We start from the raw sequence: 13,411 nt of genomic DNA, 5'->3' as shown, positions 1-13,411 counted from the left end.
TACACACAATTAAACATTATTTAAACCATCTGTAATATTTTGAAAACAAAACTTCTGCCGCAGGGTGATTAAAATAAGAAAAATAGTACAGTAAACTAGTAATTACAATGTAATAAAATAAAAGAAATAAGATTTTTTACAAATAGAATACAAACACCTTTTGTTTAAATTTTCAATTTGTTTATTTATATTTTTAAATTGATGAGGATGCTTACCATGTACTACTATTAATGATTTTTAAATATAAACTATGTGTTAAAATATTTCGAATAAGAAGAAGATAGGTTTTATTATAAATTAATCTCTAGTATATTTACAGTTATTTTATTGAATTATAATAAATAAATTAGATTCATTAAGGAAAGATAAAAGCGCTCCAATAGTATGTTTTGATTATAACTCTCCTTAGCAGCAATCAAATGCAAAATAATACCGTGGTTATTGTTATTAAAGATTATATTTTTAAAAAGCCGTAAAGATAAATTCAATTGCTTAAATAAACAAACAAGGTATATAATACGTAATATATAACATGGTGTGTCTGTTCAGATACCGGCTGCATGTCACAAGTAGATCGTAAAACGCGCGCAAATACATAAATGATTTATAGCTTAATTAAAAAATGAAGAAACAATGGTTATCAAATTTTATTTTAGCTGGTACTATTCGATTTTTATTAATGAATTCTGAGTACCAAAAAGTCATTAGCGATCGTGTGGAAATTTCTACTGCATTGAATTCTTGGAAGAGAGGTTAGGATAAATGTCATTTTGCTGCATTTAAATTTTACATAATAATAACCTAAATAAAATTCTCGTTATTGTTCTCTATTATAAGTAATGTAAGCTATATATACATGTATATATTTGTATCGTTAGTAGCATTATTACTATAATACTACAAACAATAATTAGATTGACAATTGTTATGATTCCCCTGATTAATTTTTAGTAACTGAAGGAGTGTATTTGTATAACTGTGGCATTGATCCTTATACAGGAGATTTGTTTCATGAAACACCTATTGGATTATATATTTTCAATTTTATACAAAAGCATTTATCACAATGGGTATTATTTTGCTTATTTGTGTCCATTGATTTGTTAACAGCAGTATTTCTTGGACTTACAGCAAAGCAATATACGACTGAATTGGTCAGTTAAATCTCACATATTTAAAATGTTGCTGTAATATAATTCAATTATAATGAAATAATTTAAATTTTAGGTTTCTAAACAAAAAGAAGAGGAAAAATTATGCAATGAAAATAAAGAAATTCATAATGACGCTTCTGTAGTATATACTGCAATGATGTATGTCTCAGCAGGATATTTATTTAATCCATACATAATACTTAATTGTGTTGGACATACAACAACAGTATTTACAAATTTGTTGTATTCCATAGCATTGGTTTCCATGACAAGATCTATATTTTGGAATTGCTTATCAATTTCTTTATTAACATTACAAGGACTTTATCCTGTTTCACTCATAGTGCCAACAATTATCTATATTGCTCGTTCTAATAGTACAAAACAAAGAAGCAATATTGCGAACTATCTTATAATATTTGCAAGCATGTTAACCATTCTATTTTGTATTTCCTATTACATTATGGGAAGTTGGTCATTTATTTCGAACACACTTGGCTTTATTTTAACAGTTCCTGATTTACGTCCAAATGTTGGACTTTATTGGTACTTTTTTACAGAAGTATTTGAGCACTTTAGATGGCTTTTCATTGCTTCTTTTCAAATAAATGTCAGTTTATTATATATAGTACCATTGGCATTGAGGTTACGACATGATCCAATGCTATTAGCATTTTCTTATTTAGCAATTACTGCAATATTTAAATCTTACCCTTGTATAGGAGATGTTGGATTTTATATGTCTCTTTTACCATTATGGAAGCATTTATTCCAATGTAAGTTTTCATATTAACTAGTTGTTTATCTATTAAGTAGACAATATGATGTTATCAAAATTTTATATTCTTTTACAGATACACAACAGGGATTTATTGTAGTCTGTTTTATGCTATTCTGTACAGTGTTTGCACCTACTGTTTGGTATCAGTGGATATATTCCAGATCAGCTAATGCAAACTTTTATTTTGGAGTTACATTAGCATTTGCCATAGCACAAATTTTTTTACTAACAGATATCCTTTTCGCGAGTGTGAAACATGAGTTTGCTGTACGTCATGGTATTAATAATGATGTTAGTGGAAATACTGCTAAACTTCTTTTAGAGTAAAGTTGTATCTTACAAAGTTTAAGATTAAAATCATTAACTAAAGTTTGAAATATAAAAGAAGTGGTTCTTAAATATTTATAAACTATTCGATTTCGGAAAAAATTTACTGTTTGTTAATCACAAGTCATAACAATACATAATTTTATAAAGTCTCCAGGTAGTAGAATATTTTAAAATAAATTCATATTAAACGAAAATGCAAATTTTTATTTTTTATATGTATTTATCTATTTATTTATATCCAAGTTAGTATCTAACAAACTTATTTAAATATTAAAATCTTAATATGAATATATACATAATAAATGCATAAATAATGAAAACATAAACACACAGAAAGAAGTTTCTATAACATATTAACAGATTATTCATCTCATAAAAAAATAGTTTGTGTTCTACCAATTAATAATTCATTATTACATATCAAAAACGTCAATAATTTTTAGACAAGGTTTTCGTCAATAGCAACATATGCATTATTTTTTTGACAGTATTTCCACAAAGTATTCCAATATTTGTCTTCACAAAGAATAGATGGATTTCCTACTATTATTAATAAATCTTTTGCTCTTGTTAAGGCAACATTAAACCTCTGAAAAAACAAATAAATATAATTATTAAGTCTTATTATTATATTTAGAATACCAAAAAAGATTTGCTCTTTAAATATTATGTAAAATTATACCTTTGGATTAGCTAAGAAACCAATATGTTGTTTACCATTGTGGTTAAAAGTTTGTGAACGTACTGTGCTTAGGACTATAATTTCTTTTTCTTGTCCTTGAAATATCTCTACTGTCCCAACAGCTATGTTGTTTAATTTATTCAAGCTTAAACTTCTTTTAATCATAATTTTTTGTTGCTTGAATGGAGTTACAATTCCAATATCTTCTTCTTCAATTTTTCGATTACCAAATTTGGAACGCATTAATATTTTTGTAATGTTTGTTACGGCCGTAATTTCTGTCTTGTTGTAAACACTAAAAAGATAATGTGTTTAATCTTCATCAAACTAGAAAATAATGTTTTTAAATTTCACTAATTACGTAAGAACTTTGCTTTTAATATAGAAATGTTATAATTACCTTCCATTTGGTGTTCTTACTTCTTCACCTTTAAGTACAAGAAATAAGATAGGGAATGTTTTCCTTGATAATACTGTCCAATTTGAAATTATGCTGTGTTTGTTTTCTTTTTTATCACATAACAAGTCCTTTTCATAAAATAAATTATTGGATGTATGTATAATAGCTTCTTGACTACGGTAATTATGAATTAACTTTGTTATATAACGCGAATTATATTTATTGTTTACTTTTTGATATGGTTCACATTCCATTAATCTTTCCAATAAAGACTTTCCTAGAAACATAATGTAACTCGATATCAGTTAATAAAATACGTAAATTTAACTTTAATAATATGAAACTACATACCAAGCAAATGTTGAATTTTTGTACATCTAATTAGAGGACTAAGTTGATAGGGATCACCAGCAATAACAATTTGTGCATATAATGCTTCAGTATCATTTTTCGAATTCATGACTATAAGTGGAATTAATGATTCTAATTCTATACTTTGACTGGCTTCATCAATAAATATATATGAAAAGTGGTCATTTCGTAATTTAAGGCTCGCCAATCTGCAATTAATAAATTATAAATACCATTCTAAATGTAATTATTACTGAAAAAAATAAAAAGAAAACATACCTCATACATGTTACTAATGTTGTAATAACAATCTTCTTCAAAATAAAAATTTCTTTTGGTAAATAAAGGACCATATCATCAATAAAATTTGAATTTGGATAAATTTTCTCATCTACATTGTTACTATAAATGCGAAAATAAATAAAACTAATAAAGTATCAAGTATTCAGGAGAATAATAACTTACCAACATTTACTTGCTGCATACATCCGAAATACATCTTTATGAGGAAGTAAACATAATAATCTATTTGCAATTTCATCAGCTGCTGCATTTGAAGGTGTACATACTAAAATATTTTTTGATTTGCACTGTTTCCTAATCTATAAGATAATATAATCAAGATCTTAGAATGAAAAACATATTTTTTTAATATTACACTATAAATTAGAGTAGTAGATCTATACTTGGTAAATGGTTTCAACTAATGTTGTTGTTTTGCCAGTACCAGGAGGACCAAATAAAATGTATGGTGCAGGGTACGCCGAATAATTCAAAATATTATTCACTGCTATTTTCTGTTCTTTATTTTTTGCTATATTTTTATCAGCCCAATCCAACTCACTGTATCATATAAGTATATATTAGTAAGTATATGAAAAAGTAACATATATATTAAGAATAATTACTAAAAATACTTACAATTCTGGTAAAGTATAAAGATTTGTATTTATTTTGGGATATACTGTGTTTATCAAATTATGCTTGAACATAATGTGTAAGACATAATGAAAACATCTTATTTGCCAATTCATAGGAAGGAAATAAATATTAACTTCTTCTTCAAGAAGTTGAGATACAAGAGATCTAAACATTTTGTAAGTAACTATGATTTGTACTCTATTGTTTAATTCTTACAAATTAATGCAAACGTACTTACGATTTACGTATTGTTGTATATACTTTCTTCCCTATAATATCTGTTATGTTACAGGTATATTTAGATTTTGATCCTTTCACCTCAATTTTTAATGTATCACCAACAGTAATAAATGGATCATCTTCATCTAAAGTAGGCACTGTGATTTCAAATGTGTCAGAAACATATTTAAGCTTTTGATTTTCCAAATTATGTTTTGCAGCAATTAAACAAAGCTCATGCTCTTCTAAATATAATAAAATTTTGAATAATATTAAATAATACTCATATTCTATTTTTTTTATATTTGGAAGATTGTTAATAAGTTTCATATAATCATTGTATAATTTATTATTTTTGGGTTTTGTCTTATTTAATACTGCACATAAATCAGCTGGAAATTCAATTTTTGCTAACGGCAATCGATTACATACTCCAAAACTGGTACAATGTCTAACACAGAAATAAATGTTTGGCCTTATTAATTTTGTACAATAAATAAAATTATTTGATACGGTTATTTGGTTTGGTAATATAGAAGTTTCTTACGTGCTTTTTCCAACAATAGATCTTTTGTTTTTATTTCTTTCATTTGCCATATTTAGAAGATCATTTAAACAAATAATAAAATATTTTTTTGGTTAAGTAAAATAGCTTTTTAACGTACAAATATAATAAACACGTAATTTCAAAGGCGGGGTTTCCTAGTTAGTAATAAATCTTAATAGATTATATTGTTTTATAGTAATGCACGTTATCAAGAAAAAAAAATTTCTAGAAGTGATATATTATCGTTAGATAATATTATTATAGATAAAGAATATTATCGTTAGATAACATCGTTTAAAGTGACATTTAATAATATTAAAACTATTAAGTAAGGCTGGTATTAAATGTATAAAGTATAATTATTAATAATATATAAAGTAAAATATATATTATATATAAATATATATTTATATAAAAAATAAATTATTTTCTTAATTAATATTAAATATATAAACTGTATAGTGCAGGGTATCCTGAATATAAAAGAATATAAAATAAGACAAAATATGTTGTATCATTTTACATTAGATTATTTTAACAATAAAATAGGGTTTTGCACATATTTGCGTTGGTATACTTCATTAGATGTTTATTTTTCATTTCCTCTTCATTTCACAATTACATATATCTTTTATCAATCGTCGTAGTAAATGTCAGAGGATAATCATGTCTTGATCACATTTTGAATTTCGCATATTTGAAGTATGTACAACATTTGCGCAGATTCATCACTAGTATGTGGAAATCTGGGGTCTACTACGGAGCAGATATAGATAGATTTAGCAGCAATAGTTTTCATTCTTCTAAATTAATTTTATAAAAATCGGTGATATATCGGATATACGATTTTACAGAGATGACCAGATGATGCTAATGCTAGGAAAACGTGATTTATCTATGCCGAAAAAAAAGATCGTGAAACAAAAGTCACGCGGTTAGTTTACTAGATTTACTGTTGTAGCACAATATGCTATTATATTGCTATTTCAATAAATACAAGAATTTTGCATTTATTTTGGGAATATCGCAACATCTAATTATTAATTTATTAATTTAAAAAGAATTATGAAATATTACCATATTATATCATCTTAAAAATATTTTAATAAAAGTAGAGATAAACTTTACACATAAAAGGTACAAAATAAGTATTTGAGAATTTTGTCTTTAAGTTGTATATTAAGCAGGTAAAATTGGGACAAACAGCATATCGAATAAAGTTACTATTATTACACGTCCTAGTGTACTGTTACCATTGTTTCACTAGAACATTATTAGTATCATCTATAATAACAAAACGTTACCATACGTAAACATTTCATAAAATCGCGGGAGACCTATGGAGGGCACCGTGGAAGGGGCCATAGTCATTAGGTTATGTTTATATCGAGACGAGAATTCTGAATCCTGACATTGTTGCCAGATTTACCCTCTGTACAGCCTATACCCTGTATCTATCTGATCTAAAGTAGAATCTGGACGTGTAGTATTATTCGTAAATGACAATTTGGCGGTGTGCATGTGACGTCGATATTTTTGACTGTATCGTGCAATGTATGCCTAACGATTTTACTGTAGAGAAGAAATGGATAAAGTGTATTTTTCAATGATAAAAGTACGTTATAATATAAATACCGATAATTTAAAGTGTAGATGACTTTGGTAGCCATCGAAGTAAATATGTGGAACGTGATTAACAAATAACCTTCTCTTAATTTTTACACTCAAATTTTTTATTATCTTTATAATTGTTTAATATTTTATGCGTCCCTCGAAAGCGTTTATAAAAGTTACATTTTGTATCTATCAGCAAATGTTCAAGTGATTAATTTTGAGAACGATAATTCTTGTATATAATCTATTTGTATTTTTTATTTAAAGTTATATAAAGTAAATTAAAAAATATAAAATGTATTTATATATACTATGAGAAATTATGTACTACATCTATTTGGAAAAAATTTAGAAATACTTATTTAAAATTAAATATAACCTGCATATATATAAACATAAATATCCGTTTTGATTCCAGGAAAAATGTCAGAGTTGATGGATAATTCTTCAGAAAAGATTGACATAATCCTTCCTAGGCAAAGCTTGCTATACCAGGAAGAAAATTTGGATTATATACTTTGTAAACCTAAATTAATTCCTTTAAAATCAGTTACATTAGAGAAGTTAGAGAAGATGCAAAAGGATGCTGAATTAAAGATCCGAGAAGCAGTAGAATATAATAATGCAAATGATAATGAATAAGTCATAAAACTAAAGGCAAAAAGTATCAAAATAATTATAAAGTTATGGTGAGATAAAATTAGAAATCACCAAAATGGTTCTTGGAATATTCTTGACAGAAATTGTGGTAGCATTTTGCCTTGCTGCCACTTTATTATATAAATATGGTAATATTTTTCGGCAACATATTATTGTTACAATCTCTGTACTCATAGCATGGTATTTTTCACTGCTGATAATATTTATCTTACCCTTAGATGTTTCATCTGTAAGTAATAATATTTACTAATTTAAGTAATATTAAAATAATTAATACATTTAAGTTTAATATTTTTTTATAGACTGTTTATAGACAATGTAATGAACAAAATATTTATAATAGCACAAAAATAAACTCTGATAGTACAACAGTCCCATTTCATACTTGTAAAGAACCTTGGCCTAATGTACCAGAACATATATTTCCAAATTTATGGAGGATTGTGTATTGGACTTCACAATGTTTAACATGGTTGATATTACCACTTATGCAATCTTATATAAAAGCAGGAGATTTCACAGTTCAAGGAAAGCTAAAGTCTGCTTTAATAGATAATGCTATATATTATGGAAGTTATTTGTTCATATGTGGTATCCTTCTAATATATATAGCATTAAAACCTGGTTTTGATCTTGATGGGTAAGATACATTAGTATGATAAATGTAAAAATATATATTATGGATTTATGTATGTATATGTTTTAGTCAAAAATTAAAAGCTATAGCATCATCTGCATCAAATACCTGGGGTTTATTCTTACTGGTATTACTACTTGGATACGCACTTGTAGAAGTTCCTCGGGGATTATGGAATGCTAGTAAACCTGGATACACTTTGAATTATAGCTATTTTAAAGTTGCTAAATTAAGTTTGGATAAATGTGAAGCAGAGGAAACAGTAGATGACATACTTGAGGTAATTAAATATTTTATCTAATTCTCATTTATTTATATTTATCATTATGTTGTATTTATTTTATTTTTTAGTCTTTACAAGCTGCTACAGTATCTATTGGACCAGGACATCCTTTTCATTGTAATTTAGAAACGATTTTTCAAAAAATTCCTGCAGAATTAAAAGACAGAATGAATAGAAGACAACTACCAGATGATACACCAACAGATACACCATCCGAAAAAGCATTAATACGTTTACATAGACAAGTTTGTTATTAATCATATATATCTAAATATATCTAATGTGTAAATATACTGTGCATTCAGATCATCCCAGGACTAATGTTGTTAAAAATACGATTTTTAAGGTACATGAAATTTTATTATCTAGTATTCAATATATCCTTTTCCTCTCTATACAAATTTTAGATCATTCATACAACCATTGAAAAGCATGTGCGTAGTCCTCTTTTGAAATTATATTCAAAGCGACTCACATTTTTTTAAATTGTTTCTATATCTTCAAAATGCTGCCCTTTTAGTGCCACCTTCAGCTTAGGGAACAGGAAGAAGTCAGCAGGAGTCAAATTTGAGAAGTAGAGTGGTTATTAATCACTATGACTGATTTTCTAGCAAAAAATTGCAAGGTAATCAAGTGTGATTAGTACACGTCCCGTCTGACCCTACAAATTCTTTTCAAAAGGCGATCAAGAAATTCTGAAATGATCTAGTTACAGTTTGGCTAGGGGACATGAATTCGCAGTGAATCCTCTTGAATTAAAAAATGCGATCAACATTGTTTTTATTTTTGATTTTGTGGCCTTCATTTTCGTCAGTCATACATCTTCTGGATTGCACCATTCAGCTGTTTGATACTTGGTTGATAGATTGCCTGGGACCAGCCTATTTTCCAGATTTTGCTCCTGTTGAGTTCTTTCTGTTTCCTAAGCTAAAGGTGTCACTAAAAGAGCAACTAAAATGTGGCAGTTCTAAATACAATTTCAAAAGAGGGCTACACATACGCCTTTCAACAGTTGTATGAGCGATCTAAAATTTATATAGAGGGAAAAAGAATGTATGTTAAATAATAGATAACAAAATTTCATTTACCTTAAAAGATCTTAATAATAGAGTCGTGGAACATTTTGAATGCACTGTTTATGTAAGCATAATAATTTATTCATTTTTATTTTTTGTTAGACAATAAAAGCATTGCAAACTTTACAACGTATAGAAACTCAATGGGGAATTTTGGTTGATAAAATAATTGATTTAGAGGATATAGCAAAAAACCAAGTAAGTGATGATAAAAGGTTTAAGACAACTTTCCCTACACATCGTTCATTTCCACTTCGTGTTGTTTACAGTCCAGTTATTGGTAAGCTTTAAACAGTAAACAATTGTAGAAACACATGGTCTTTTCTTTAGCTTTTATAAATATATTAAAATTTTTAGAGTGGTACTGGAAATGTGTCATAAGGAGTTATGTACAAAAAATTATAGCTGTTTGTACTGGATGTCTTTCAATAGCTGTAGTATGGTCAGAAGTAACATTTTTTAATAAAACTCCAGTGTTATCATTATTTGCCCAATTTTTGAATCTAGCTAAAGAAAATTACGATTATTTTACCATTGAGGTAAGAATATATATTTAGATTTGATATTAACAAATAAGACTTTTGTTTTAAAAATTAATGCAAAAGGAAGGAAGAGATAACTAAAATGCTTTTTGTAGATATTATCAATGATGATAATTGCTTATCTTTGTTACTGCGCTTATTCAACTGTTTTAAAAATTCGTGTATTGAATTTATATTACTTGGCACCCCATCATCAGACTAATGAGTATAGTTTAATATTTAGTGGAATGATGTTATGCCGTCTTACACCACCGATGTGTTTAAACTTTCTGGGTCTTATACACATGGATTCACATATTATTAAAACTCACATTTTGGAAACTCATTACACTCAAGTAAATATATGAGTAATTATAAGATTTTCATAATAAATTTGAAATTCATTCTGTAATTTATTTATTTAGGTAATGGGGCATATGGATGTTATTTCCATTATATCTGATGGATTTAATGTATACTTTCCAATGGCTATTCTAGCATTTTGTCTAGCAACATACTTTAGTCTAGGAAGTAGATTGCTTTCTATGTTAGGTTTTCAACAATTTCTTGATGATGATGAGTTTACAACAGACCTTGTTGAGGAAGGTCAAGAGTTAATAAAACGAGGTAAAACTATTTTATTTGAGTAATAATGAGTATCATAATTAAATTTTATAAAATGAAAATAACATTATTTTCATATAACTACGTCTATGTTCTCGTTTTTAGAGAGACGTAAGAGACAAAGAACAGAAGATTTGATGTATAGAAGGCGCGAATTTCAAGAAAGATTTAGTAGCGCTACCAGTTCATCTCGCTACAGAACTTCACGGCAAAGTACCGATACAGGTATTTGTAATTTATTTAAAAGAAGTGATAATATACAATGTACGTTACGCAATTAAGCCGGTTTATATCTCAAAGTTAGTAAGATATAGATAAAAATATAAAGAGAGAGTTAAAAATATAGAAAGAAAAGTTGAATGGCATGATAAGATCTTAGGTATTCACTTTTTTAATATGCAACGACGCACGGGGAAAGTGCAATTATACTCTTTTCTTTTAATGGAACTTTATAATTATTTATTGTCTAATTGATGCATTATTTATTTCTCTACAAAAAAGTATTAAGATACTTGTGTTAGAATGTGCTTGGTTTAAAGGATATTTCGATTTTAATTTTATGAAACTTTACATATGAGGAAGAAGGAAAAACATAAGGCAGATGCTTATGTTTATGTTTTCTTATTATTCATAGACTAAGTTCAACATTGGAATTCAAATATCTTTCAAACTAAGCATTTTTCAATTCAAATACCTTAATACTTTTTTGTGGAGAATTAAAAAATACATCAAGTGATTAATAAAAAATGATAGAGTTCCACTTAAAAAGAGAATGCAATTGCACTTTTCCAGGGCACCACTACATACTAAAAAAGTGAATACCTAAGATCTAATCATACCATTCAACTTTCACCTTTACAGCTTTTTCTTACCTCTTTCTGATTTTGAGATATAACTCGATCCAATTGCATAACACACTCTGTATAGTGCAAATAGCTATATCTATGTCATTAAATTTTTGTAATTAATTAAATTATAGTTCGGCCTTTGAAACGAGATGAGTCGGTAGAATCCGCAAGAGCTGGATTATTACGTGATTTTGACCCTGCAGAATATTATATTGGTATGGCAACTGGAGTTGATAGTTATGGTGCAAATAATAGTTACGATACAGGCTACCAAGCCGATGATTTTTATGAAGGACGTATGGACAATGCAAGAGCATTTATTGCAAATACTAATCGCATAGGACCTCCACAAAGAGGTTTATTCGATGACATTTAAATAGAAGCTAATAGTGTTTAAGTTTTGCTCAGTAACAAATTATAGAACAGGTACATTCGTATTTAAAAAATATTCGATCTGTTCTTGATATGTAATAGAATTTTTTAAATATTGGATCTAAAATTGTGAATATAATTAAGTCCTACATCTAACAAGTAACAAATCATATAACATATAATTATATTACAAATAATATAGTTAAAAAATGAATTAAACAATGTGGTTAAGAAATTTGTTTTTTGTATTTTTATTGCTTATTACTAAATTTCAAGAAGACAAATAAAAACGCATTCTGGGGAGTTATGATTTACTATTTTATTTCAGTTTATATAATTTTTTTACAAACTTATACAATGTTAATATAATAACATTAGTAGTTCTATTAATATATAAAAATTGAATTTTTTCATACAGTATTTGATATATTTTTAACAATATATGCACTGCATATTTAAGTAAGCATAAAATAGCAATGTAAAATAAAATAAAGAATAAAATAAAAAATAACACATTTAGATTATAAAAGTTTCAGCAATTAAGTGAACTATAAATACTAATGGGTAAATTTATTTTTTATTATTTGTTATCTCGATTTTTTATCTGTAGTTATTATTAAATCATATTGATTTAAGTGTAATAAATTTAATATAATTTTTATAAACTTCATTCATAGAGATAACGTAACTAGATATAAATTTGTTTTTTTTTAGTATGATATAATCATTTTTTATTTAAAATATAGTAAAGTTTAGGAGAAGAATGATATTAAATATTTATCTATTCTTCTTTTATAAATCATTAAGATACGAGTAATTTACTATGCTTAATGATTCACTATATTTAAAATAATATAATATACATATAAATTACATAATATGTATTTAGAATTGTTATCATAAAAGTTTTTGTCAGAAACAGCTATTCATGTTGTGTGATAAGAAAGATTATTTTAAGAAACTTTTGATAAAACCTTCAAACAAATATTATGCAGTTTTATATATTTTTTAATATTTCAGGTTGACATTAAGTTTTAATTAATTTTGAAAATGATTAAATTTGTAAATAATAGATATTTATATTACATATAAATATGTAATTTTGTAATTTAATTTATCGTTGAAAGTTCTATATAACATTATATGTATTATATTATACTGTAATATAACTTTATTTACATTTTAAAATAGAGAAAGTAGACGTGTGAATTTTGGAAGGGAAAAAAACATTTTCTCCATTATACAAAATTGAATATATATATCAATTTTATTGCAAATATTTCATACAGATATAGGAACGGATAAGAAAATATCATGTATTTAAAATATACGTGCAATAATAATAGTATTTGTTAATAAATATTTCATTTAATCATTAATAAAAAATAATA

At 26.4% G+C, this 13,411-nt stretch overlaps 3 protein-coding genes across 7 annotated transcripts; 2 read left to right on the top strand and 1 right to left on the bottom strand.

Moving 5' to 3' along the window:
• The first annotated feature begins 1 nt into the window (after window position 1).
• PIG-U (phosphatidylinositol glycan anchor biosynthesis class U) lies at window positions 2-2,262 on the top strand. 5 transcript variants are annotated; one of them, XM_069122765.1, is made up of 5 exons: window positions 2-85; window positions 657-752; window positions 952-1,154; window positions 1,228-1,930; window positions 2,009-2,262. In XM_069122765.1, the coding sequence occupies exons 2-5, from the start codon at window positions 680-682 to the stop codon at window positions 2,260-2,262; spliced, it is 1,233 nt and encodes a 410-aa protein (XP_068978866.1). In that variant the 5' UTR covers window positions 2-85; window positions 657-679. The 5 variants fall into 5 exon arrangements, with proteins under 5 accessions (XP_068978866.1, XP_068978867.1, XP_068978865.1 ...); XM_069122766.1 differs by lacking the exon at window positions 2-85 and adding an exon at window positions 351-509 and having other exon boundaries at window positions 1,000-1,154; XM_069122764.1 differs by lacking the exon at window positions 2-85 and adding an exon at window positions 352-509.
• Window positions 2,263-2,347: 85 nt separating this feature from the next.
• Window positions 2,348-5,598, bottom strand: LOC138184647 (putative helicase mov-10-B.1). The gene is made up of 10 exons (XM_069122761.1): window positions 5,386-5,598; window positions 4,858-5,289; window positions 4,620-4,784; window positions 4,385-4,541; window positions 4,164-4,300; window positions 3,978-4,100; window positions 3,699-3,907; window positions 3,348-3,624; window positions 2,948-3,242; window positions 2,348-2,854 (listed from the first exon to the last, which is right to left on the bottom strand). The coding sequence occupies exons 1-10, from the start codon at window positions 5,433-5,435 to the stop codon at window positions 2,705-2,707; spliced, it is 1,995 nt and encodes a 664-aa protein (XP_068978862.1). The 5' UTR covers window positions 5,436-5,598; the 3' UTR covers window positions 2,348-2,704.
• A 1,983-nt stretch (window positions 5,599-7,581) lies between these two features.
• LOC138185258 (LMBR1 domain-containing protein 2 homolog) lies at window positions 7,582-12,342 on the top strand. Its single transcript, XM_069124095.1, has 10 exons — window positions 7,582-7,888; window positions 7,962-8,299; window positions 8,366-8,576; window positions 8,648-8,824; window positions 9,758-9,935; window positions 10,013-10,194; window positions 10,293-10,532; window positions 10,602-10,803; window positions 10,906-11,025; window positions 11,780-12,342. The coding sequence occupies exons 1-10, from the start codon at window positions 7,715-7,717 to the stop codon at window positions 12,022-12,024; spliced, it is 2,067 nt and encodes a 688-aa protein (XP_068980196.1). The 5' UTR covers window positions 7,582-7,714; the 3' UTR covers window positions 12,025-12,342.
• Window positions 12,343-13,411: the final 1,069 nt, after the last annotated feature.

The sequence above is a fragment of the Bombus flavifrons genome, chromosome 11 (assembly GCF_040668555.2).
Source record: "Bombus flavifrons isolate JBK064 chromosome 11, iyBomFlav1_principal, whole genome shotgun sequence".
NCBI lineage: Eukaryota > Metazoa > Arthropoda > Insecta > Hymenoptera > Apidae > Bombus > Bombus flavifrons.
The sequence above is the reverse complement of the archived record's forward strand: the minus strand, read 5'-3'. Positions and strand labels throughout refer to the sequence as shown.

What these genes read in the sequence shown, in the direction of transcription:
- LOC138184647 (XM_069122761.1), bottom strand. Translation starts at nt 5,435, where the DNA reads ATGGCAAATGAAAGAAATAAAAACAAAAGATCTATTGTTGGAAAAAGC. An exon ending in TATACAACAATACGTAAATC is followed by an intron (nt 4,785 to 4,857) that starts GTAAGTACGTTT and finishes CAAAATGTTTAG; the next exon opens with ATCTCTTGTATCTCAACTTC. An exon ending in AAAAATTCAACATTTGCTTG is followed by an intron (nt 3,625 to 3,698) that starts GTATGTAGTTTC and finishes TTATGTTTCTAG; the next exon opens with GAAAGTCTTTATTGGAAAGA.
- PIG-U (XM_069122762.1), top strand. Translation starts at nt 623, where the DNA reads ATGAAGAAACAATGGTTATCAAATTTTATTTTAGCTGGTACTATTCGA. An exon ending in ATTGAATTCTTGGAAGAGAG is followed by an intron (nt 753 to 951) that starts GTTAGGATAAAT and finishes ATTAATTTTTAG; the next exon opens with TAACTGAAGGAGTGTATTTG. An exon ending in AGCAATATACGACTGAATTG is followed by an intron (nt 1,155 to 1,227) that starts GTCAGTTAAATC and finishes TTTAAATTTTAG; the next exon opens with GTTTCTAAACAAAAAGAAGA.
- LOC138185258 (XM_069124095.1), top strand. Translation starts at nt 7,715, where the DNA reads ATGGTTCTTGGAATATTCTTGACAGAAATTGTGGTAGCATTTTGCCTT. An exon ending in TCAAGAGTTAATAAAACGAG is followed by an intron (nt 10,804 to 10,905) that starts GTAAAACTATTT and finishes TCTCGTTTTTAG; the next exon opens with AGAGACGTAAGAGACAAAGA. An exon ending in ACGGCAAAGTACCGATACAG is followed by an intron (nt 11,026 to 11,779) that starts GTATTTGTAATT and finishes ATTAAATTATAG; the next exon opens with TTCGGCCTTTGAAACGAGAT.